Below are 27417 nucleotides of genomic sequence, written 5' to 3' on the forward strand. Positions count from 1 at the left end.
TAAAAAGGTCGTGACATCAAAACCATTAAACAAGTGGTTCCCCACAGTATAGAACTTCAACAGTTTACAACAATGGAAAAGTCATCCACACAGAATGTCAATAAGAAAACATCAATCTTAAATGAATCATGTATACTGGGGTGAATGGATAAAGACATTACACACATCAATACTATTCAGCATAAAAAAATAATGAAATGGTGATGGTCGTGGTAACATGGAGAACCTTGAGAATACTGTGTTAAATAAAATAAGAGAAAGACAAATACCATATGGTATCACTTGTATGTAGAATTGAAAAACAAACAAACAAACAAACAAACAAAACCCTCAGATTCATAGATACAGAGAAGAGATTGATGTCTGCTTAAGGGAGGAACTTGGAGGCCTGGGAGGGTGGGGGGATGGAGCCGCAGGATGGGGGAGGGGTTGCTTCTCTTCTGTCCCCTCCCCCTCCCTCAGGAGCCCTTTGTGACCAGACAATAGCTCTGTGATGTGGTCGTGGGGCTTGTGTCTGCACCTCCACACCCAGGCTCAGTTGCCTGAGGGCAGCAGTGTGATTGGTCACTCTCAGGGCTCAGTTGCCCGAGGGCAACAGTGCGAACAGACACTAATGTCTGATGAGGAAAGAGATGCGGAATTATCTTTTCCCTCAGGAATTCTTTATTGATAATTGGCTGAGCTCCAGCCCCACTATCTGGGCAATTAATGCCATCTTTGCCTTGGTATGTGGGCTGGGGCTCTTTGCCTTCTTTCTTTCCTACTTCCAGCCTGATCCATCCTCACCACAAGGCAACAAACAAAAGAAGAGCAGGAAGGTAAGGAACCCTCAGCCCAGACCCAGCAAAGTGTGATTCTATCTTCTTTTCTATTATTCTTTCCACTTTTCTGAGTCACTGGAGAGACTCCTGAAATGGGAAAGAATAGAACAGGTATTCTCAGGAGAGAGTAGACCACCATCCATCCAGGACAAGCCAGACTCGGCAGGGGTTAGAGGGACATGAGGATTTCTCCCCGAAGATCTCAGGCCAGAGTCCAGGTGTGGTGGAGGGGTCCAGGACAGCGTCCCAAACACAGTGACTGATGGCCAAGGACCAGAGGCTAAAAGCTGCCTCTCTAGCGGAGGTCAGGCCCCTGAGCACCAGGTAACCAGCCGCCGTCCCAGGACAGGTATTTCAGGTGAATGTTCCCCCTTCAAGGCTGATTGAGGGCAGTACTGAGCCCAAGAGGTCCCAAGCAGCAGCTAGAGTGGGGCTCTGGCCTTGGAAAGTGGGGTCCTATGTGAAAAAGTCCAGCTGTGCCACCAGGTCTGGTATTGTGTGTGTTTCTTGAGCAGAGGAACAGTGGCAAACTTCTTACATAGACTATCCTTCTGTACATTCTTCAAAGAAGGAAAACTGGAAATATTTGTATCCATTTTGAAAAGGAAATGAGTAAAACTAAAGAAAATCACAGTCCACCCCCCTTAGTTAAATGTAGGAAGTCACACTACTCATGAGCAATGAGCACCTGCTGCTGGGGTGGGGGTCCCAGCCTCCCCGTATTCTCTTATCTCAGTACCGAGCAGAGCCATGGAGAAGGGGCAACAGAAGCCAGAAAAGCCAGACTCTGAAAGGTGAGCATCCGCCACTCCCCTGCATGCCCCAGTTACACTGTTCCCCCGATCTGAGACCCAGCCCCACCATCTCCAGGACACCAGGGCCAGAGCCCCAGGAAACAGAGCCCTGGGTGGTGGGTTGGGGGCTCCTGGGAGGGAGAGCACAACCCAGAGGCTTCCCAGATTTTGCCCCAGAACAAAGCCCTGAGGGGCTGGAAATGGGTGTTGCCCGGCAGGGGCCCCAGGGCCTGGACTGGGGGCAGGACCTCCTGCTTCCACTGTGGACAAACTGTTCAACTCAGCTCAGATTCCTCTGTGAAGCCATGCAGTCCTTCCTCCCCCAGCAAGGTCATGAGTGAGAAAACACTTTGGAAAAGACAGAAATCCCCAAAATGAACCCTGTAATCACTGTGTGGGCATGTGGCCTTGGACAGTGCTGTTTGGGACTTCCAAGTCCAACCCCCCAAATGTCTCCCCTAAAGGGACATGGTATCCAGTCTCCTGTAAGACCCCTGGGCCCCCACCTTCCCCTGTAACCCAGTCTCCTGTTTCCAGCTTGCAGAAATTGCCTGCACGATCTGGAAGAGGTCCACAGTTTAGTCTCCCTTCTGCAAAGGTAAAGAATCTGTCCCCTTCTCCCCAGGGTGGGCCTCTCTGAGTCTATGGTCTGACCCCCAGGGCTGCAGGGAATGGCCTCTGGGGCTGTTTGGGGAGGCTGGGAGGAGCCATGGGACAGATTGTGACCAAAGCCCCAGGCTGAGAAACAGCGGAAGCATTGTGATGTGGGTGTGGGGCATGGAGGGCCCTGGGGTCCCCTCCCAGCCCCAGGCTGCTGCAGGGACAGCTCACACCTCCTGTCTCCCACAGCCACCTGGAAAGGCTCTCTGACCAGGCGGGCTTTCACCAGTCCTTAAGGCAAGCAGCCCCTGGGCAGGTGCACCAAGGGGCGCCAGCTGGAGCCAATCAGCCATGCAGGGAGCCTGTGGAAGACTCTGCTCCTGCCATGGACTCATCACCTGCTCGTGCTCCGATGACAGCGCCCCCTCGGCCTCTGGCCTCCACCCTGCCAGTGAGACCTCAAGAAGAGCAAACTAACTTAAAAAAAATCCTACCAGACACAGTGAGAAAGAACTTTCTTCCAGGTAATTCCTACTGGGCCTCTCTCATTCCAGCCATCTCAGGTCTTGGCCATGCCAGCTACCCCATTTTATCCTTTTCCTGGTGGTGGGAAAGTACCAAGTCCTTGTTTTTGCCTAGCACATTACAGCACAAGTGCCAGCAAGAACACGTGTCCTGCCACCCATCAGATGCCTCGTTCTGGGGTGGCCTTACCAACAGGCAGATAGAGACTCATAACACTTCGTTTGTCAATCCGGATGTCCAGAAGCTCCTTGAACTACTAATCAGCAAAAGGGTAGAACTGAAGTGTTGGAAGGAGAAAAAAAAGGTTGGGTCAGTTTTCAAACAGTGGTGCCCAGACAACCACGTGAGCTTCTGGGGGACTCTGTGGAAGCTGCTGGGTGCTGAGAAAAACCCCACCACCCCGCCAACCTTCTGGAACATGAAAAACAAAGCAGAGCCACTGGCCCAATCTCAGTCATTCTCATCTCCCAAGGTCTTGGAAGACCACTTGCAATGGAAACACAACCAGCTCTTCTGGGGTCTCCCCTCTCTACACAGTGAGTCACTGGTGGCCACTGCCTTGTTCTCTACTCACTCTTCTCCACTACAGTCTCCCTCTGTTTTATTCAATGGGACCTCTAATTGCTTGCCAGTTTTAAAACAGGATCAAATATCTTCACAGTTTTCCCATGCCCCACCATTGCTCCACCGTGGGAACCAAACCCAACCCTCAACGCTAACCTTGCCCCAGCCCCAGGTCCCCCTTGCACCCTCTGTCCCAATAAGACCACATTCTCTCCCATCCCAGAGGAGGACCAGTGGGGTATCTTGTGCTACATCCCAGAAAAAGATACAATTCTTCATCCCAACTAAAATGCAACATCTGGAGTGGCCCTTGTTGCCAAAGCAACAAGGAATAGGGAAGACTTCACCCACTATGGAGAAAAGATCTCCAAAATTCTTTAGCCAAGTCCCTCCCAAGCTTCTGGAGGACCACCAGGCCTCCCGGGCCGACAGATCAAGTTCCACCTTTCAAGGGGACTTTGTCATCTTTAATATCCAGAAGCCACAGCTTCAGAAGAAGCTCAGCAGGGATAAACAGCAAAACAGCTTGCCCCACAAGGTTCAGCTGTCTCTGGAACTGAGGTGGCCTCAGGATGAATCCCTGGGGGTGAGTCAGGCACAGAGAGAGCAGCGGCTCTCAAGGCCCTTTGTGTTTAAAGGCAAAAGCAGCCAAGCTACATTGAGGACCAGGTCCAGATACCACAGGAAGTATCAAGCAAGATTCCAACTAGAGAAGAACTTTGGTAAGGGTCTATGGCAATGTCTGAAGAGGATGCCAACAGGTCTCTCCAGGATCTCAGCTAGGTACCCAGTGAAGGTTCTGGGAACCAACTCTGAGAAGGAGTTTGGAAAACTCTTGATGAGGACCTTGGAGGGTGATCCAGAAAAATACTTAGCCAAGGGCCCAGATAAGAAATATCTAGAAAAAACTCTAAATGTTCATTTGCACAGGAAGTTGGGACAGATCAGTAAAGGTCTGATCCCTGTGACTGTGCGTCGATCCTGGTTTATGGCCAGCCATGCTTTTCCCAAGTCCCAACCCCACATGGCTATCAGAAATCGAGCACCCTTGAAGGATCAGAAGCCCTGCATAAACACCTCTCATGAGCTGTCCTTCCTTTGTCCTAACACTCAGCAGAAGCTGGAAACACACATCATAAGTTTTCGAGTGAGGCGTAAGTGGGACCTACCTCTCCAAACTGTTGAGCCCATAGATCTCAAACTACATGAAGCCCAACACTTGCCCTTTCCCCAGTCATCCTTTCCATGCTCATCCACCTTTGTACCTGGGGCCCCCTCAAAAGCCAAATTTTATAAGTTCTTGGGGAAACCACCTCAGCCCCATCCAGGAGAGAAGGGTATAACTGAAAAGTCTGATTCCACTTCAAGGAGTCCCCTGCCTGTTCCCTCACCCATATGTGAGCAAATCCAGCAGGCCCTGGGAGGGACTTCACCTGGTGATGGCCATCAGTCCTCAGAGACATCTTTATCAAAACAGGAGGGCAGATCACTTTCTCAAGCCTCCATTCTCAGCCTCCCAAACAGAACCCTGCACAGCAAGACTGTTATGGGGGCCAGGGAAGACAATCTGGAGCCAAGTCCAAGTTTAGCAATGGCCAGGAATGAACTAAGAGAGGAGAGTGGGGGTCAGGCCTCACCAGACATGGTAGCAACACTGAAGATGAAGCTCAGGTCCCAAACTCCAAGGTCTGAAGGGGCCACAGAGGTGATGGAGGCCAAGAAGGCCCCTGCTTGGAAAGTTGTCTTAAGTCCCAGTGGGCTGGCCAACAAACCAGCCATTTATGTGGATCTGAGGAGATCAGGATATCCAGATGCTAGGAAAAGCCCCTCACCAACTACAGTGTTGGTTGCTCAAGATCCAGAGGAGGTAAGCCTTAAAACAAAGGTTAGTAAGATTGAGCTCCAAGAGAAGATAGAGTCAGAGAACCAGCCTGAAGGCCATACCACTGGTGTACTTCCTCAAGATTCTCCCAGTGACATCCTCCTTCCAGACTTTACCACTTGTGTGCTTGTTGAAGACAGGGGCACCAATGTGCTCCTGCCAGACTCTCACACTAATGCTGTCCTTGCTGCAGACAGCTTGACCACTCAAGAGTCACCCTCCTGTTCCCAAATGGAATGTACCAGTGGAGAGACACCAGCTTCCCCAGTGTCATATAACCTTAGCTCAAGTGGATCGAGCAGTGAGGGGCAGCAAGAGCCCTGTGGACCAAAGGTTGAGGACCCAAGTGACAGCCAGAGCAACAGTGAGACCACTGATGAGGGGAAGGACCAGAAGAGACCCAAACCAGAAGAGAACGAAGACAGGTGTGCAGAACCGTTGGCAATCAGGGCTTCCCAAGCTAGCGAGACAGGCCACCCTCCCCAGGTCAGAGGATCAGGAGAGAGCCTTGGGAGCAAATACCTCCGGCTCATGCCACCAGAAAAGGGACATGTTTTTCCGGAAAGCCACTTTAGACAAAGGATGAAAAATTTTCTGCAGTGCCTTAATCCCAATAAAAAAAGCAAAGGACTGGAAGGCCCCCTTCAAAAAGGCAAGCCTGCATTGGCTCCTGCCCAGAGCTGGGTGCCAGTCCAAAGCAGATTGGTTATGGACAACAGGGCTGCCGAAACTCAGATGGTCGCGACAGCTGTGGGACAAATCCTGGTGGAAAAATTGGGACTCCACCAAGGAATTCGGGCCTCAGAGATATATCAGCACAAGGAGTTGCAGGCCCCAGTACATAGGCCTTCTTGCCCCCACAGGACTTTTGCCTCCACAGACCAGAAGAGAGTGATGGGAAGGATAGCCTCCAATCAGCAAGGTACCCCCAAGGGTCATAGCTGCCCTAGCAAGAGCCAGCTGACCAGAGACAGGAATGGCAAATGGGAAAGCCTCCCCAGGGACCTGAGGCCCCCAGGGAGACCCGGCCAGCACCAGCTGTTGGTGACAGGTGTCTCAGGTCGAATTCACCCTTATTCTACATGCAGTCTTCAAAAATATGTCTCAACCTATCAGGCAGAGAACGCTTCACACATCTTTCCTGGTCAGAAAGATTTCCTTCAAGAAAAAATCAAGTATATGCAAAGAAAGCCCATTTTTTCTCAGATTAGCACATCCTCTGTGTGCTAATGACTTCTCTGTGCCACAATTTTTATTGCTTCCCAAAAATATGTTTGTTTGTTTTTTTTCCTCATGAGTGGTGCTTGACTTTTTGTGTGCCCTGCTTGGCGGTGGGTGGGGAGGTGGCTGGGGGATGAAAGTTTTCTCTACCTGAGGGCCTGCTTTGGCTTCCAGAAGGAATGGGGCCTTGGAGGGTCAGTGTGACCTTGGGGTCCACCCCCGAACCTTTCCTCACACACTTTCCATGTCCATGACAAGGTGAAGAAGACCCAGAGTGGGACCTTGCTCTGCCCATCCTCTCCTGCTTTTCCTCCACCTGAAATTTGTGTGGCTGTAGGGAGGGTCTGCTGAGGCAGAAATCCTGCTCAGGCTCCAGGAATATGGAGTCCTAAGTCAGAGTGGGGCCCATAGTTGGGAGATGCAGGCTGGCCCTGAGGGCAGAGGTGAGAAATCCTGCCCCCACCCCCATCTCCTGTGGGCAGAAGAGGACGGCCACCCTTTCTCTTTCCAAAGAATCCCATCTTAGCTCCATGCAGTCCCTCTTAACACTTGAAGCAGCAAGGGGCGAGCTCGCTCCTGGCGCTGAGGGTGTGTGGGGTGCCACAGAGACCCCCAGGCACCAGCCTGCCCAGCCCCAGGACACTGAAAGGGCCTGCTCACAAGCACCACCTTCCCCTTCTGGGGGATGGAAGGGGTGTGGCTGTGGGCAGGGGGACCCTGTGCTTAGGGTGGGAGGCGAGGAAGGAGGCCAAGTGACAGGGTATCCCATGCCTGGTGTGACTGAGGACCCTTGGTGTCCCACTGTCACCTACAGGCCCAGAGGGGAGAAGTTAGAGGCCCTGGGACTATCCCCACAGGATTTCCACCTCACTCCAGCTGCCAAGTCCAGGGGTAGAGTGGTGGAGGGGTTGGGGTTGGGGTTGTACAGAAGCCACCTGAGCTCCCACATGGAAGGCCAGGTTCCCAGAGGCAGCAAGGCCTTTAGGCAGAGAAGTTAACCTCTGCACAATTTGACAAGCTTGTAGGACTGAGGGCCCTGGGACAGACCTGTGGTCTGTGACCTTTACATACACGTGTGGCCCAAGGATGGCTCCCAGGGGACTGGTGGGTTCTTGGAGGCCAAGGGACTGGCCTGGCTCCTGGTCATGGTTACCCTGGATCCCAGAAGGGCAGGAGGACAAGATGGAGAACAAGATGGGGCTTGTCCCACCCCCGGCCGGAAGGGACGTGTCCAGGAAGAGTCCCCCCCCCCCCCGCATGCCCTGCTCCCAGCCCAACATTGTCCTCCAGGGCCCCTTACACATCACTAACATGCTAGAAAGTCCCATGGAAGCAGGCATGGCCCTGTCCTCATGTTGTCAGGATACCCCATGTGGGAATGTATCTCAGGTGGGGGACAAAGTGGGTGCAGTCCTGCTCTGCCACAGCTTCTCCTAGGAGCCAGGTCTTGCCTCTCAGTCCTCATGGTGGGCCAGCAGTGACAGTGTAATCAGGACCCGGGGGAGCTGGTACAAGGACAGACAGTGCCCCAGGCCCTTGAAAGCTCAGGAGAGGGTGGCCCAGATCAGAGTCCTGAACCTGGCTGCTAGGTCCTCCCAGTAGCATCAGTTCTGGGAGTTGAGGAGTCGGACGTGCACCCCATGCTCCTGTTGTTAGAAGTGCCATGGACAGGAGGCTGGTGGAAAAGCCAGAAATAGGAAGGAGCAAGTCCCCTTGCCCTTCTCCTGCCAGATGGCACAAGAAGGCCAGAAAGGGAAAGCCCTATGCCAAGAGACCTTGTGCAGAGATCTCTGACAGAGATCCACACCAAGACCTCCCACAGAGACTCATACAGAGACCCATCCTGAGACCTCCCACAGAGACCCACACAAAGCCCACACAGATCCTACACAGAGACCTTTGACAGGGGCCAACATCAAGAGCCCTCATGAACACCATGTCCAGGGATGATCTTCAAAGGCCTCCCACACATACTTTATGAAGGAACTCTCACAGTGGACAATACCAAGAGACTTCACAGAGATCTGTGACAGAGATCCACATAGACTTCTCTCAGACACACCTCAGAAACCAATCTGAATACCCACACACAACTCTGCAGAGCTCACACAGAGGCCTCCCAGTGCCCTGCAGACACCAAAGAGATACCTTGAACAGAGGCCTCACCTCCATCCTTAGGAGCCCAAGTAGCCACCCAGTGACAGGCCCTGCATGGATCTGAAGCCACTTAGCAAACTGGCAGTGCAGCTGTGCTCCTCAGAGAAAAGGCCTGTGTATTTTTTAATTATAAAAAAGACTTAGATTCCCCCACGTAAACCTGAAAAATGCTTTCCTTCACAGATTTTCATTAGCTTGAGCTCCCACGCACAGTTTAAAGAATCAGAAACTGAAAACAAAACTTTGCCATCGTCTAATGAGGGAAGAACTCTTATTTGTCCAGTTTTAGCTACAGTTTAGTGAAATGGCCTCAGGGGTCACGTTCTTTATTTTGTTAGGGACAAGTCCCTCCACCCAAAGTGACTTCTTCACATTGGAAACACTGTAGGGAGGCCTACAACCATTGGAATGTGGGATGGAGTGAACCAGCAGAGAGGCCACTGACTCAGCTGTCCAGACAGCATGCTCTTTGGCCCAGAGCAGCTTGTGGTAGGTTTGTGAGGCTTGCTTTATTTTTAAATCAAAGAACTCACAGTGTCAAACACATGAAGCTGTTTTAGAAATGAGACACTTTGGCAATATTTCTGTTATTGCCTTTGTTTATATTTACTGTTAACAACATAAATTTACATTTTTCTTTTTGTTCCTTTTAAAATATGATAGTATCCTTAGATGATACCACGTATACGTCCAGAATATGAAAAAAATCAAGAGCTAATGTTCAGCTATGGTAGCTTAAACTTCTGGAGTATTCAGAAAGTTTCATATTTTACAAAATCTTAAGGCACATTCAGTTTCTACGACTTGGGAAGTCAGGCTCTGCTTTATATCAGCTAAAAAAGGGCACACTGCTTAAATAATTTTGAAATCTTAGAAAATATTCCATTTAGTTGCTGCTTGAAGTATATATTACCTCAATTAAATTACTTGGAAATTGGCATTTTAACATCTGTTAAATTTAAAAAGTATACATTTAACCAGTATTTCATTATAATAACAAAGATCTCACCATCTACCTAATATTTTCCAAACTGGGCACTTACTTGAGACTGCATATTTCTCATTGGTCTTAAGAGTCCTGTTGCCCTGACTTGATAAGATCTAGATAACAGATCTCAAGTGTATGCCTAAATCTCTCAGGTCACCCATTGAGGTGATGGTGCCACAGTCTTTTCTCTCAGAAGAGAGGAAGAGCTGGTGTCAGTTCTGTGGGTATATATACGTTTTTTAATTAAGAAAAAGCATAGGCAGTAAAATATTTTATGGACTCACAGTTATTAATGTTATTAACATTTTGAAATTTGCTCCCTTGATACTTTCTCATGTTACTGAATCACAGGAACTATGAAAGTGGTCCTGGATAGACTATGGTGTCCAATCAGTAGTATTTAATAACCAAGACAGCTCATCATTTCCCTATAGATGCCTGCATCCATGATATACCACAATCATAAAAAAGATACTTTCTTTTTTAAGTTTAAGCTACTTCTAAACCATGGTTTTAGAATAAAATTAAATTCTTGTAAGAAGTATAAAATAAATTCTAACAAAATAGACAGGAATTTTTGAAGCACTACCGTCTTTTGAAGGAAAACCTCACTGCCTCATCTCATCCTGATAACAAGAAATGAAATGACACAGCTCTTTGCTCTCAGCAATTTATGTGTGTGTTAGTTGGTTCTGTGGATCAGATGAATTAGTATTCTTTTTTTTTTTTAAAGATTTTTGGGACAGACTATTTTTATAGAAGCGATAAATAGGACATGTGTCTTGTTAGTGTCAGTAGCCATTCTTATCCCACTTGGAATAAGGGCAAGTGAGGAACCGACACAAACATTTTCTGGGAAGTGATTCCATTGCCTTGAACCTTTCTCAGTAGAAGAAAAGGTGGGAGGTCTCAGGTAGGAAGCTGAGACACTTTTGCCTCACAAATAAGTACACAATTCATAGGCTATTAAAACTGGGAGGGCTACTGCAGGTTGTTGGCTGGAAGGATTTGCAGAGAGCAGATGAAGGACAGGCACATTTAAGGTCTCTTGGCCATAGCTGGGTCACCATTTACAAAATGTGCCCATAATATAAGTAGGAAACAGAACTTGACCAAAGCCTGCTGTGTGTCCTATCTTCCCTCAGTTTACACAGGGAAGACACTGCCCTCCACCACCACCTCCCCCGAGAACCCTCCCTCATTGTCAGACACTTACTGCAGACTTCAGATGAAGAAGTAGGTAAAGAAAGGAAGAAGAGGAGATAAAAGGGGAGACAAAGAACCATTACTAACACACACACACACACACACACGCACACACACACACAATGGTGTTGGTCTCTGCTTTATCCCAGCCACCTAGTTAACAAATGGGGATTCCATGGTATGGAGAATGTCCCCAAGCCACATGGGTACTCAGTTTCCACATCTGACTTTAATCCAATTCTTCCTCTGCTACATGACTTGAGCAGTGTGAAAGGATCCCTTTCCTAAGTCAGACAGATGATATACCTACAGGAAATTATTTCCACCACCACCAGATAATGGTACATATCACTATTTCAGAGAGAAAAAAAGGAAGAAAAAGTCATCTTGTCATTTAGATAATGAAAATTTCAGAGAATAGAAACCTCTCTGGATCACAGTCTGGTTTTTCGTTTGTTTGTTTCTTAAATATTATATTTGACAGTGAGAGATCATGAGAGAGGGAACACAAGCAGGGGAGCTGGAGAGGGAGAAGCAGGCTTCCTGCCCAGCAGGGAGCCCGATGTGGGGCTTGGTTGTGGGATCCAGCCAGAGCTGAAGGCAGACACTTGACGACTGACCCACCCAGGCACCCCAATGACAGTTTGTAATATTTCTTTAAAAAGAAAAGAATGACAAATGGGAATTTAATTCTATTAACTTTCATGAAAATAAGTACAACGGAGTGTGTTCCACCTTTCCCTTTGGGTGGACTCCTTTGTGAGAAGTGTACCTTTCTCCACATCTTGAATCCGCCTGAAATTCCAAGTAGTCCTCACAGATTTTGAGGATTGGAGGAGATACCATTCCTGCTTTGCTCATCTGAGAGGCTTGGGGAGTCCATTAAAAGTGATACGGTTAGGGCTGATTTAATGTTAAAACCTGTTTAACTATTAAGGCCTGCTTAGCTAGAGCGACTCCATATTGCCTAGGTTGCTATATTGTTGTTTACATCCACGGACTTCATTCCAGGAATAAACATCTCATTAGTTCCTGGTATCGATTCCAGTTATTGATTCCAGGAGTAAATGCCTTAACAATAGAAGCCACATACCTTGAAGTCTGCGGTTATGCTCTATAAAACCAGACTGTGAGATCGGGACGGGGTCACTCTCTTCAGAGGAGGCCCTGGCTGGTCAGTCTGACTTCTAGTGCTTGGCATAAAATAAAGCTTTGCATAACTTTCACTTTGTCTCAGTCTCATTCCTTTGATAATGGACCCCAACAGAGACCTTTGTGTGGAGGGGCTCACCAGGGGATTGGACAGGACAGTACACAGGGGTGCAGAAGGAACACATTAGAACGTCCATTTGGAAACTTTTTCATCTCATTTTTTTTTAACAATCCCTATATTTATATAAGCTTTGCCATGGATATAAATTATAGACTTACAATGCATGTAGTTAACTTACAAATAAACACACACACATAAAAGGCTACATACTCTGAAAGATTTTTATGGGCTCAAAGAATGATAGAAATGTAGAGACCACTGGCATGAACAAGATTCCCAGTCTTTTCTAAGAAGCTGATCCAGAATCCAAAACAACCATGGGTTCTGGGCTCCATCAGCCAAACCATGTATATGGCCGGTCCAGAAAGAATGAGGACCGTGGAACTCCAGAAGAGCTGTTTCTCCAAACTTGGCAACCTTGATCATCCTCCCATAGGCAGGGCATAGGTGACACAGAGGTGAGTGAACCATTCTGCCCCAACTCACCTGCAAACACAGCACTGCTGTGCACAAATAGGACCCCAAGCCTGTGGTGAGTGTTGTGTTGAGGGGAAAGGAAAGGGAGCCCAGATTCAGTTAGAGTGCAGTGAAGGAACCTCATGCCCTTCCTGGACCATCAGACCTATGCAAGATGTGGGGAGGGTGCAGAAGCTGTGGGGACCCTGGACAGCATTTAGCAGAGATCACACACACCATACTCAGGAGAATGGCTTATTGTTAAGAATGCAATGGAAGAAATAGAAAAAAAAAAAAAAAATTCAAGCTTTTTTTTTTTTTTTTTTTTTTTTTTTTGCTAACACCATATTCACTTTGATTCTTTCTTTGAAAATTCTTTTCCTGTGAGTCTTATCATATATAAAGAAGCTTTTACAAACCATAAAAAAAAAAAAAGAATGCAATGGTTTGCATTTCCATTACATTTTTTGCAAGTATCCTATTGCTTTCAAGGTAAAATTTTGAAGGTAGTAGTTTTATTTCCCAACGTAAAAAAATGGAAAATCCACTGGGAGATGTTATTTGCTTTGGATCATGTGAATAGTTCTGGGGACAGAGAAGAATGGATTCCTGCAGTCAAGCATAAGGACACAGTGATTTGACTAGGAAGCAAGGGGGATAAATACATTGGACCAAATTAAACAGATTGGCTATTCCTCAGGCACACAACCACTGATGGTGCTCACAAGCTGGCTTATTAAGACAGACCTCTAGCTAACAAGCCAAGCAGCTGCTATGAGTGCACTTAAGCACAGACAGCCCAGAAAACACTCCAAGGTAAGGGCTGCAAGTGAAGATGCAGCGAGGTCAGCCAATGACCCAGTTCTGGTTAAGGCAGCATCTGCGCGGGTCAGCTCTCCCTGTAGAGGATGATGTGAGAAGCACAAGTGGAGAAAGAGAAGTATTTCAACTTCGATGCCAGAATCAATCACCTAAATGTATCACTAGATGTAGAAAACGGACCGAACTGAGAGTCTAACCCATTCGTCCACGACGCGCTGTCTATGTTACCTGCTTGTCTTCTGCAGAAAGGACGTCATTATTTCTCAGACTCTCTGATCCCCACCACACTGGGAGAGTTCGATATACTTGTCAAGGTGAAGCCAGACATCAGGGGACAGACCCACAGGAAGTATGAATGTCGTGCAACTCCCCGAGAGACAGGCACCAAACGAGACATCTCAGGGCATGAAATGATAAGATATGATATATGATGGATGTATTGACAAACAAAGGGACGGTGAAAAATACTATAAATTATAGATGTGAAAAAAAAAAAAACGACCTCTGCCATCTCGGAGAAGTACTCTACTTTTAACTTCATTCTGCCGCTCTCAAGGGCTATCATGTCTGTGTTCTTTTTATTGGGGTGACATTTTTGTCTGTACTCAACATATGGATAATTTATCAGTGAACAAGTTCTTATTAAAACCCTTTGTAGGGGTGCCTGGGTGGCTCAGTCATTAAGCATCTGCCTTCAGCTCAGGTCATGATCTCAGGGTGCTGGGATGGAGCCCCGCGATAGGCTCTCTGCTCATCCGGGAGCCTACTTCCTCCTCGCTCTCTGCCTGCCTCTCCGCCTGCTTGTGATATCTCTCTCTGTCAAATAAATAAATAAAATATATATTTTTTTAATTTACAGATTTTATTTATTTCCTGTTACTATAGGCTTTATGTGTACAAAGAAATTCCGGGGTTCAGCATTTATAATTACTCTTTTTTTTAAATTGTTTTAGGGAATTTCTTTTTTTTTTAAATTTTTTACTTTTTATAAACATATATTTTTATCCCCAGGGGTACAGGTCTGTGAATCGCCAGGTTTACACACTTCACAGCACTCACCGAAGCACATACCCTCCCCAATGTCCATAACACCACCCCCCTTCTCCCAACCCCCCTTCCCCCAGCAACCCTCAGTTTGTTTTGTGAGATTAAGAGTCACTTATGGTTTGTCTCCCTCCCAATCCCATCTTGTTTCATTGATAATTACTCTTTTTTTTAATTACTCTTAATATATAATTAATTTTTTAAAAGATTTTATTTATTTATCAGAGAGAGAGAAGGGGAGAGAGCGAGCACAGGCAGACAGAATGGCAGGCAGAGGCAGAGGGAGAAGCAGGCTCCCTGCTTAGCAAGGAGCCAGACTCGGGACTCGATCCCAGGACGCTGGGATCACGACCTGAGCCGAAGGCAGCTGCTTAACCAACTGAGCCACCCAGGCGTCCCTATAATTAATCTTTTAAAAAACCCTTTGTATTCAAATTACAAGCAAACTTTATATAATAAATGTCTTTTTATTATATAAATGTCATTTATTTTATGATAATTTATACATTTGTATACATCTTATATATTTTTGTAATAAATGTTGTTATATAATAAATGTTTTTTGAATGTCCTCTTTGTTTTATATCATTCCACTCTGATACCAGTCCACTAGTTTTCTAGGGAATAACAGTGGGATGGTGAAAAGTCAGAGGTTGAAATCGTAAGCAAAGGGAATCAGAGGGCCCAGACTGAGACAGTGCTTAAGAGAGAGTGCAAGAACTGAAAAATCATCTTGGTGGTTTTAACATTTATGAATTTTTACTATGTCAAAATAAATATAAAATTTCGGAGTGGAAGAGTTAAGCCAATCTTAGAGAATACACCCAAGTCAGTGATGCACTTACCCATTAATCTCTTTCTCCCCATACATTGAACAAGTTTGGCTAGAAGACCTGTACATTTCACTGATTTCTAGAATTCAAGAATTATGTCTCCCAATAGAAGGTAAAAGCTTACCCGTGTTCCCTTTACTGATGGGACGGTGGTGGGGTGATCTAGCCCTGCTAATATCCAGAAGTAGCCCTGATTCACACCAGAGCCATGTTACTCTCTTCTTGGACATAAATGCCAAGGGGTATCATGGAATACCAATGCTAGACAAAGTTACTCTAAGATCATGATAAAGGGGAACAAAATGAAGGTAACTCATAATTGTTTTCTAAGTATAGAAACAAAGATCACCCCCAAAATACCAGGCACACCATTCTCTTTGTTAATATGAGTGACATCTACCTCTTTACTGGTAATGGTTTCTTCCGACTATAATCTTCCCTCCTATAGATAAGACTTATTGATATCAAAGAATTGCTTCTGCCTTCAGCATCCAATTAAATGTGATTAGATTCCGCATCCAATCTAAATCCAACCTGAAGTAACCCCCCACTTTTCATCCTTCCCTCAAATTATCCAACCAAAACCCAATCCAACAGCAGATTTTTTATAAAACCTCCTCTCCAGATACCTCCTGGTTCCCCATGGTATATGTCCTCCCTTGTTGCAATGAATAATAAGCCCACTTGTTCTGGATAAAACTTGTTCACAGGAGTGTTCCTGGTGGTCTCTGGCTAGAGGATGTGGACTTCGGAAGGATCTCAGGGCAACCAGCTGACTCTCCCTCCCCAAGGAGAACTCCCCCCATTCTTCAGCCATTCCTCCAAACACCACTCACTCCACAGCACTTCCCTCCTCCCCCAGCTGAGTTAGGTCCTACATGCTGCATTTTCCAGACCCCCTGCACTCCCTTCTGTGACAGCCACTGCCTACCATGGCAGGCTTCTCACAAGTGCATTGAAAGCTCCTTGCAGGCCCAGGGAGGAATGTCTGACCACATTGCCTGTACTTAGTCTGGTGCCTGTTGAAACGAATCAGTAAAAGTTGGCTTATTCATGGACACATGTCATAGAGCTTTCCAATCTACCTGAAGATTGAATCACAATAGTGTAAGCACATCTTTAAAAAGGTTTCCAAGTAGCCAATATGTTTTGATAAGAATCTGTAAGATAAAATAGCATTAACAATTGAAATTTAATGATGCAAAGAAAATTCCAAATTATTGAATCTAAGTCTTTTAGTTTATATTTCAAATACAAATATCCTGGTCGTTTTTGAAATTAATCACAAAACTTGAGTGTTTACAGAAGACAGTTTAAAAAGCAATTTTACCTTAAGGTAGTATTTCTATGATGACAAAAAAATCATTTAAAAAGCTATTACCAAAGAATATATTTAAGATAATTTAAATATGCAACTTGCAACAGCTACATATATTGCAAATCTACTATTCTAAAAACAAGAAATAATTATCTCTTGTTTACTTTAACATTTGATGTGCTGAAAAGTCCAGAGAACCATTGGTTTATTAATAAATTCATATAAAAAAGGGTAGTGAACAATCACACTGCATACATTTTCCCTCTTTGGAAATTATTTTGAATTATTGAAAGTGTTTAAAGACATTATTTGAAAAGTATGGGAGAGAGAGGAAAATATGCCTGCATGCTTATTGCCTAACAATTTAAATTACAAATAAACAGAGGTACCAACTTTCAGTTATTAGATGAGTAAATTTTAGAGATTTGATGCACACAGTGGTGATTATAGTGAATAATAATGTATTATATATTGAAATTTGCTAGGAGAGTAGATCTCAAGTGTTCTCACCACAAGAAAAGGGCAAAGACATAAGGTGATGGGTATATTAATTAGCTTAACTGTGGTATGATTTCCTGGTTTCACTTGTGAGATGATTGTGAAATCATTTCACAATATGTTGGTAAGTGAAAACATCACATTGTACAACCTTAATCCATACAATCTTTATTTGTCCATCATACCTCAATAAAGCTAGAAGAAAAAATGCACAGATGTATACACACACATGTATATCTGTATATGTTACACAGTGTATATACGTGTGTGTTTTAGCATCCTTAAATTTGTATTACCTATTCCAGTTTTTGCTGGAAAATACTGTTTTCATTATTCTACATAATATAACACACTAGGGTTAATAAGCAGATATGATGCCCGAGTAACTTTTTTCTTTCTCCAGGGATTTCTGCCAGGTCGACCTGAACTTGAGTTTGGAGAATCGCCTCCCTGCTCCACACCAACCACTGCCAGCATCCCCAGCTCATTCCCAATCCTCTGGTTCTCCAAAACTTTTACGAGTATAAAGAGTATACTCAAGAGTATACTCAAGAGTATAAAGTTTTCTTGGGAAAACACTGGATAGCTCTACTATTGACCTCCTGTGCGTTTATAATGAAGGATCAATCTGTGTAATTTGTCTATAAACTTGGAAGGGCAAAATGAATGCTTTTCCTTTTTACTCAGAATAACTAAAGGTATGAATGAATATACTATTAAAGGTAAAATTTCATTAAAAGATGTTCACAAAAAAGAACTAAGAGTTCATTGTGTGTCCCTACATCTAAGAGGTTTTCTCCTAGGATTTGTTTTGATCGTTTTATAATGTTATGTTTTATAGCTAAGTTTGTGATCCATTTTGAGTTAATTAGTGTGAAGGGTCTGAAGTTTAGGTTGAGATTTTTTGAGCCTCTGGATATCCATTTTCTCCAGTATTATTTTTGTAAAAGACTGGCTTTCCTCTTTCAGAAAAAAAACAAAACAAAAAAAAATTGTTGGAGACCATAGTGTGTGAAGAAAAAAAAAAAGTAAAACTGAAAGTGGAGATTTTTATTGCCTTTATAAAAAATGCTTTAAAAGATTGCCATTTCCAAACAAATAACAATTTATAGATAGAGTTACATTAAGCAATAAATAATTTTGGAATTGAATCATGTTCAAAGTTAACCTAGCATGTTTGAGGAGAAGACCTCATTAATCATATCCATTGCTGTGAGATCATAACAACTTTGTGGGTATATTGGTGAATCTGAGACACAACTTGATCTCACGTGGCCCTGCTGTCATCCTGGGCCCTCACTCAGGATCGTAAGCCCACTCCCATTTTTTCTGTTGTGTCTTCCTCTATTTTCAAGCCAACAATGATATGTCGAATCCCCCTGTGCCTCAAATCTCTCTAACCTTTTCTTCTTTTACCAGACAAAGCCTGTGTAAAGAGCTCACCTGATTGGGTCTGGCCCACCTGTATAATCTCTATGTCTTAAGGTCAAGTGACTCAGAGTTTTAACTACATCTGCAAAAATTTCTTCACAGTAGTACCTAGATTAGTGTTTGATTGAATAATAAGAGGACCTGAATCTTGAAGGGCTGTTTTTAAAATTATTCCTACAATGGGGCACCTGTGTGGCTCAGTCAGTTAAGCGTCCAACTCTTGATTTTGGCACAGGTCAAGATCTTAGGGCTGTAGGATTGAACCTATTTAAGATTCTCTCTCTACCTCTCTCTTTTCCCTCCCCTTCCTCTCTAAAATAATAATAGTAGAATTATTCCAACCATGGCTTACATCCATACTATTCTCCATACTGGCTGCATTAATTTACAGTCCCACCAACAATGCATTAGTATTCCCTTTTCTCCACATCCTCACCAACAATTGTTACTTCTGTTTTTGATGGTAGCCATTCTAACAGGTGTGAGGAGATATCTCACTGTCATTTTGATTTGCATTTTCCTAATGGTTACTGCTTGTATGCATTTTTTTTTTTTTTGGCATCTGCTGGCCATCTATATGCATCTAGAGGACTGTTGCAAGTTTGTTTGTATCTGCATGTACCTGTTAGCTATTCTCTTCCAATTCTATCTAGAACTCACTCAAGCAGGCTACCCCACTACCAAAATACCTGCCTTAGAAATAATTTCTCCTCTCTCTCTGCCTGCTTCTCTGTGATCTCTGTCTGTCAAATAAATAAATAAATAAAATCTTTTTTAAAAAATGGGGCATCTGGGTGGCTTAAAGTGCATTAAAGCCTCTGCCTTCAGCTCAGGTCATGATCCCAGCGTCCTGGGATCGAGTCCCACATTGGGCTCTCTGCTCAGCAGGGAGCCTGCTTCCTCCTCTCTCTCTGCCTGGTTCTCTGTGATCTCTGTCAAATGAATAAATAAAATCTTTTAAAAAAATAAAAGAAAAGAAATCACTGACCACTTTAGGGCGCCTGGGTGGCTCAGTGGGTTAAGCCGCTGCCTTCGGCTCAGGTCATGATCTCAGGGTCCTGGGATCGAGTCCCGCATCGGGCTCTCTGCTCCGCAGGGAGCCTGCTTCCCTCTCTCTCTCTCTGTCTGCCTCTCCATCTACTTGTGATTTCTCTGTCAAATAAATAAATAAAATCTTAAAAAAAAAAAAAAAAAGAAATCACTGACCACTTTCTACATCCAAAGTTTAATTGAAAATCTTTATCTTAACAAACACTAGAGCAACAATTGACATTGATGGAAACTAAAACCTCCTCATTGGAATGATGTCTTCATTTGCCTTCTAGGCACTCTATTCTCTGGTAACTCTCCTACCTCAGGAGCCACTGTATCTATGTCTTCTTTGTTAATTTATCCCTATTTTCTCATTCTGCTTTTCTCTAGCTCCTTGGAGTTAATATTGTCTCAAGACTTTAGATGCCATCGGTATGCTGGTTACTCACGGGCTTCTATTTCCAGCCTGGACCTATTCCCCTGAACTCCTTCTCATATGTCTAACTCCATATGGGTTGGCTCACACCAAGAAGTCATCTGACCTTTCCTTGTCTCTTATCCTTGGTCTTTGAATCTTTTCCCACCTCCAGTCTTTCTTCTCCCAGCAAATGGCAACTCCATTCCCCTAGTAGCTTAAGTAAAAATTCTTGGTGTCATCCTTAATTTCCAACTCACATCCCATATCTCTCATATCAACCAATCCCACTGGCCCTATTTCAGAATTTTAACTGGTGTCTAGCAATGTCTAAATCCCTCTCCTGCTCTTACCCAAAACTTATCACCTTTTCCTGTTTTTTTTTTTTTGTTTGTTTGTTTGTTTCCCAACTTAGATGACCTCTGCTGCTTATACCTTGTGCTTCTACAGTTTATTCTTAAAAACCAGAAGGAGTGAGACTTCTAAAACAAGGCAGACAGTGCCACCCCTCTGCTCAAAACACCAGAAGAACTTCCCGATTCATGCAGTCAAGTCTAAAGTGTTTACCATGGTTAACCAGGCTCTCCACTCTTACCAGCAATCCCCCTTCCTTGATCTCTACCTTCTCTGTGTTGTCTAGTTTGTCTCTGAGCTCTTCTTTAAACCTGTCACAGCTTTTCACCTTATTTACTTTGGCTCTGTCCTCACATGCTTCTCCTAGACATTTACATGGCCCTGCCCTCACTTTCAGCTCCTCTGCTAAAAAGGCACCATGATAGTAAAAACTTCTCTGATCACCCTTTTTTTTTTTTTTAAAGACACTGGTCCCCACTTCCCCATTTTGCAATCTTTGCCCCTCTTTTGTTTCATTTTATTAAAAAAAATATTTTTAGAACTTTAGAAAGATCATGAACTCATCTCCTTTCACAAACACGACAAACCTATGGCTGCATATGCAATAATTCCCTCCTCTGAAAGAATCCTGAAAACTGTAAGGACCTATCTAGCCAGAGCAACTCCATCTCGGTTAAATAGCCATTTTGTTGTTTGTGCAGTAAACTTAAATTGACCCTGCCCCCCAGAGAAACTTACTTAAAGGCAAGTCCAGAAACAGTAAAATGTAGTCAGCTAAGGGGGAACCCTCTTACATTGTTGGTGGGAATGCAAGTTGGTGCAGCCACTTTGGAGAACACTGTGGATGTTCCTCAAGAAATTAAAAATAGAGCTTCCCTATAACCCTGCCATTGCACTACTGGGATTTACCCCAAAGATACAGATGGAGTGAAAAGAAGGGCCATCTGTACCCCAATGTTTATAGCAGCAATGACCACAGTCACCAAACTGGAAAGAACCAAGATGCCCTTCAACGGACAAATGGATAAGGAAGATGTGGTCCATGTACAATATGGAGTAGGTGGTGGGTATTGGAAAGGGCATGGATTGCATGGAGCACTGGGTGTGGCACAAAAAGAATGAATACTGTTATGCTGAAAATAAATTTTAAAAATTAAAAAAAATAATAATAAAATAAAATCTTAAAAAAAAAAAAAGGATGAATACCCAACTTTTGTAGCAACATGGATGGGACTGGAAGAGATTATGCTGAGTGAAATAAGTCAAGCAGAGAGAGCCAATTATCATATGGTTTCACTTATTTGTGGAGCATAACAAATTACACAGAGGACATGGGGAGATGGAGAGGAGAAGGGAGCTGAGGGAAATTGGAGGGGAAGATGAACCATGAGAGACTATGGACTCTGAAAAACAACCTGAGGGTTTTGAAGGGGCACGGGGTGGGAGGTTGGGGGAGCCAGGTTGTGGGAATTATGGAGGCCGTGCATTGCATGGAGCACTGGATGTGGTGCAAAAATAATGAATATTATTATGCTGAAAATAAAAAATAAATTAAAAAAAAAACAGGACACTTAAAAAAAAAGTTTTGGTTCTGATTTTTGTTTCTAAACTACAGTGAAAACTTCTTCAATCCAATTTCACATTAAGAAACAAGAAATTATAAGAAATATATAAGAAATTGTTCAATGTCTCCAATAAAATAATGTTTGAACATTGAGGTGGGAAAAGCAAGGGAGAGAGGAAAGAGGATGACAGGGAATAGATATTAATATGTCTTCTTTAAAAAAAAAACATCTAAACATGCTGGTATGTTAAGCAAAACTCAAAGTTAGAAATGCATAAAAATTCACACATATGGGGGAGGAGTCAAGATGGCGGAGAAGTAGCAAGCTGAGACTGCTTCAGCTAGCCGGAGATCAGCTAGATAGCTTATCTAAAGATTGCAAACACCTGAAAATCCATCGGCAGATCGAAGAGAAGAAGAACAGCAATTCTGGAAACAGAAAAACAACCACTTTCTGAAAGGTAGGACCGGCGGAGAAGTGAATCCAAAGCGACGGGAAGATAGACCCCGGGGGGAGGGGCCGGCTCCCGGCAAGCGGCGGAGCAACCGCGCACAAAATCAGGACTTTTAAAAGTCTGTTCCGCGGAGGGACATCGCTCCAGAGGCTAAACCGGAGCGAAGCCCACGCGGGGTCAGCGTGGCCTCAGGTCCCGCAGGGTCACAGAAGGATCGGGGGTGTCTGAGTGTCGCAGAGCCTGCGGGTATTGGAACGGGAAAGCCGGCTACAGAGACAGAGCCGACAGTAAGCTCGCAGCTCCGTGTTACCTTGAACCGGTCGCAGGCTCGGTGAGCTCGGAGCGCGGCCGGAGGTCAGGCAGACGGGAGTAACTGGGCGCTGTTCTCTGAGGGCGCACTGAGGAGTGGGGCCCTGGGCTCTCGGCTCCTCCGGGCCGGAGACCAGGAGGCCGCCATTTGTATTCCCGTCCTCTGGAACTCTACGGAAAGCGCTCAGGGAACAAAAGCTCCTGAAAGCAAACCCGAGCGGATTACTCACCCCGGCCCCAGGTAAGGGCGGTGTAATTCCGCCTGGGGCAAAGACACTTGAAAATCACTACAACAGGCCCCTCCCCCAGAAGATCAACAAGAAATCCAGCCTAGACCAAGCTCACCTACCAAGGAGTGCGGTTTCAATACCAAGGAGAGCAGCAGAATTCCAGAGGAGGAGAAAGCCAAGCACGGAACTCATGGCTTTTTTCCTGTGATTTTTTTTAGTCTTGCAGTTAATTTAATTTTTTCTTTTTCATTTTTTTTTTTTTCTCGCCTTCGGGTAAAATTTTTTTTTTTTTTTTTTAACTGTTACCTTTTTCTTTTTTAACGATTTTTTACTAGTTTATCTAATATATATATATATTTTTTTTTACATTTTTCTTAGGTGTTTTCTTTTTTAAAAAAAAAAATTCTTTTCTTTTTTTTTTTTTTTTTTTTTTTTTTTTTTTTTTTTTTTTTTTTCTTTTTTCTTTCTTCCTTTTTGAACCTCTTTTTATCCCCTTTCTCCCCACTCACGATTTTGGATCTCTTCTAATTTGGCTAAAGCATATTTTCCTGGGGTTGTTGCCACCCTTTTAGTATTTTACTTGCCCCTTCATTTACTCTTATCTGGACAAAATGACAAGACGTAAAAATTCACCACAAAAAAAAGAACAAGAGGCAGTACCGAAGGCTAGGGACCTAATCAATACAGACATCGGTAATATGTCAGATCTAGAGTTCAGAATGACAATTCTCAAGGTTCTAGCCGGGCTCGAAAAAGGCATGGAAGATATTAGAGAAACCCTCTCGAGAGATATAAAAGCCCTTTCTGGAGAAATAAAAGAACTAAAATCTAACCAAGTTGAAATCAAAAAAGCTATTAATGAGGTGCAATCAAAAATGGAGGCTCTCACTGCTAGGATAAATGAGGCAGAAGAAAGAATTAGTGATATAGAAGACCAAATGACAGAGAATAAAGAAGCTGATCAAAAGAGGGACAAACAGCTACTGGACCACGAGGGGAGAATTCGAGAAATAAGTGACACCATAAGACGAAACAACATTAGAATAATTGGGATTCCAGAAGAAGAAGAAAGTGAGAGGGGAGCAGAAGGTATACTGGAGAGAATTATTGGGGAGAATTTCCCCAATATGGCAAAGGGAACAAGCATCAAAATTCAGGAGGTTCAGAGAATGCCCCTCAAAATAAATAAGAATAGGCCCACACCCCGTCACATAATAGTAAAATTTACAAGTCTCAATGACAAAGAGAAAATCCTGAAAGCAGCCCGGGAAAAGAAGTCTGTAACATACAATGGTAAAAATATTAGATTGGCAGCTGACTTATCCACAGAGACCTGGCAGGCCAGAAAGAGCTGGCATGATATTTTCAGAGCACTAAACGAGAAAAACATGCAGCCAAGAATACTATATCCAGCTAGGCTATCATGGAAAATAGAAGGAGAGATTAAAAGCTTCCAGGACAAACAACAACTGAAAGAATTTGCAAATACCAAACCAGCTCTACAGGAAATATTGAAAGGGGTCCTCTAAGCAAAGAGAGAGCCTACAAGTGGTAGATCAGAAAGGAACAGAGACCATATACAGTAACAGTCACCTTACAGGCAATACAATGGCACTAAATTCATATCTCTCAATAGTTACCCTGAATGTGAATGGGCTAAATGCCCCTGTCAAAAGACACAGGGTATCAGAATGGATAAAAAAACAAAACCCATCTATATGTTGCCTCCAAGAAACACATTTTAAGCCCGAAGACACCTCCAGATTTAAAGTGAGGGGGTGGAAAAGAATTTACCATGCTAATGGACATCAGAAGAAAGCAGGAGTGGCAATCCTTATATCAGATCAATTAGATTTTAAGCCAAAGACTGTAATAAGAGATGAGGAAGGACACTATATCATACTCAAAGGGTCTGTCCAACAAGAAGATTTAACAATTTTAAATATCTATGCCCCCAACGTGGGAGCAGCCAACTATATAAACCAATTAATAACAAAATCAAAGAAACACATAAACAACAATACAATAATAGTAGGGGACTTTAATATTCCCCTCACTGAAATGGACAGGTCATCCAAGCAAAAGATCAGCAAGGAAATAAAGGCCTTAAATGACACACTGGACCAGATGGACATCACAGATATATTCAGAATATTTCATCCCAAAGCAACAGAATACACATTCTTCTCTAGTGCACATGGTACATTCTCCAGAATAGATCACATCCTCGGTCCTAAATCAGGACTCAACCGGTATCAAAAGATTGGGATCATTCCCTGCATATTTTCAGACCACAATGCTCTAAAGCTAGAACTCAACCACAAAAGGAAGTTTGGAAAGAACCCAAATACATGGAGACTAAAGAGTATCCTTCTAAAGAATGAATGGGTCAACCGGGAAATTAAAGAAGAATTGAAAAAAATCATGGAAACAAATGATAATGAAAATACAACGGTTCAAAATCTGTGGGACACAACAAAGGCAGTCCTGAGAGGAAAATATATAGCGGTACAAGCCTTTCTCAAGAAACAAGAAAGGTCTCAGGTACACAACCTAACCCTACACCTAAAGGAGCTGGAGAAAGAACAAGAAAGAAACCCTAAGCCCAGCAGGAGAAGAGAAATCATAAAGATCAGAGCAGAAATCAATGAAATAGAAACCAAAAAAACAATAGAACAAATCAACGAAACTAGGAGCTGGTTCTTTGAAAGAATTAATAAAATTGATAAACCCCTGGCCCGAGTTATCAAAAAGAAAAGAGAAAGGACCCTAATAAATAAAATCATGAATGAAAGAGGAGAGATCACAACGAACACCAAGGAAATACAAACTATTATAAGAACATACTATGAGCAACTCTACGGCAATAAATTTGACAATCTGGAAGAAATGGATGCATTCCTAGAAACATATAAACTACCACAACTGAACCATGAAGAAATAGAAAGCCTGAACAGACCCATAACCAGTAAGGAGATTGAAACAGTCATTAAAAATCTCCAAACAAACAAAAGCCCAGGGCCAGACGGCTTCCCGGGGGAATTCTACCAAACATTTAAAGAAGAACTAATTCCTATTCTCCTGAAACTGTTCCAAAAAATAGAAATGGAAGGAAAACTTCCAAACTCATTTTATGAGGCCAGCATCACCTTGATCCCAAAACCAGACAAGGATCCCACCAAAAAAGAGAGCTATAGACCGATATCCTTGATGAACACAGATGCGAAAATACTCAACAAAATACTAGCCAATCGGATTCAACAGTACATTAAAAAGATTATTCACCACGACCAAGTGGGATTTATTCCAGGGCTGCAAGGTTGGTTCAACATCCGCAAATCAGTCAATGTGATACAACACATCAATAAAAGTAAGAACAAGAACCATATGATACTCTCAATAGATGCTGAAAAAGCATTTGACAAAGTACAACATCCCTTCCTGATCAAAACTCTTCAAAGTGTAGGGATAGAGGGCACATACCTCAATATCATCAAAGCCATCTATGAAAAACCCACCGCAAATATCATTCTCAATGGAGAAAAACTGAAAGCTTTTCCGCTAAGGTCAGGAACACGGCAGGGATGTCCATTATCACCACTGCTATTCAACATCGTACTAGAGGTCCTAGCCTCAGCAATCAGACAACAAAAGGAAATTAAAGGCATCCAAATCGGCAAAGAAGAAGTCAAATTATCACTCTTCGCAGATGATATGATACTATATGTGGAAAACCCAAAAGACTCCACTCCAAAACTGCTAGAACTTATACAGGAATTCAGTAAAGTGTCAGGATATAAAATCAATGCACAGAAATCAGTTGCATTTCTCTACACCAACAGCAAGACAGAAGAAAGAGATATTAAGGAGTCAATCCCATTTACAATTGCATCCAAAACCATAAGATACCTAGGAATAAACCTAACCAAAGAGACACAGAATCTATACTCAGAAAACTATAAAGTACTCATGAAAGAAATTGAGGAAGACACAAAGAAATGGAAAAATGTTCCATGCTCCTGGATTGGAAGAATAAATATTGTGAAAATGTCTATGCTACCTAAAGCAATCTACACATTTAATGCAATTCCTATCAAAGTACCATCCATCTTTTTCAAAGAAATGGAACAAATAATTCTAAAATTTATATGGAACCAGAAAAGACCTCGAATAGCCAAAGGGATATTGAAAAAGAAAGCCAACGTTGGTGGCATCACAATTCCGGACTTCAAGCTCTATTACAAAGCTGTCATCATCAAGACAGCATGGTACTGGCACAAAAACAGACACATAGATCAATGGAACAGAATAGAGAGCCCAGAAATAGACCCTCAACTCTATGGTCAACTAATCTTCGACAAAGCAGGAAAGAATGTCCAATGGAAAAAAGACAGCCTTTTCAATAAATGGTGCTGGGAAAATTGGACAGCCACATGCAGAAAAATGAAATTGGACCATTTCCTTACACCACACACAAAAATAGACTCAAAATGGATGAAGGACCTCAATGTACGAAAGGAATCCATCAAAATCCTTGAGGAGAACACGGGCAGCAACCTCTTCGACCTCTGCCGCAGCAACATCTTCCTAGGAACAACGCAAAAGGCAAGGGAAGCAAGGGAAAA

General features: G+C 43.5%; 1 protein-coding gene across 1 annotated transcript; it reads left to right on the plus strand.

Moving 5' to 3' along the window:
- The first annotated feature begins 553 nt into the window (after positions 1-553).
- Positions 554-6448, plus strand: LOC131830373 (spermatogenesis-associated protein 31E1-like). The gene is made up of 4 exons (XM_059172649.1): positions 554-818; positions 1558-1615; positions 2153-2213; positions 2465-6448. The coding sequence occupies exons 1-4, from the start codon at positions 621-623 to the stop codon at positions 6414-6416; spliced, it is 4269 nt and encodes a 1422-aa protein (XP_059028632.1). The 5' UTR covers positions 554-620; the 3' UTR covers positions 6417-6448.
- The last annotated feature ends 20969 nt before the right edge of the window (positions 6449-27417 follow it).

Source organism: Mustela lutreola, chromosome 4 (assembly GCF_030435805.1).
Source record: "Mustela lutreola isolate mMusLut2 chromosome 4, mMusLut2.pri, whole genome shotgun sequence".
NCBI classification, from domain to species: Eukaryota; Metazoa; Chordata; class Mammalia; order Carnivora; family Mustelidae; genus Mustela; species Mustela lutreola.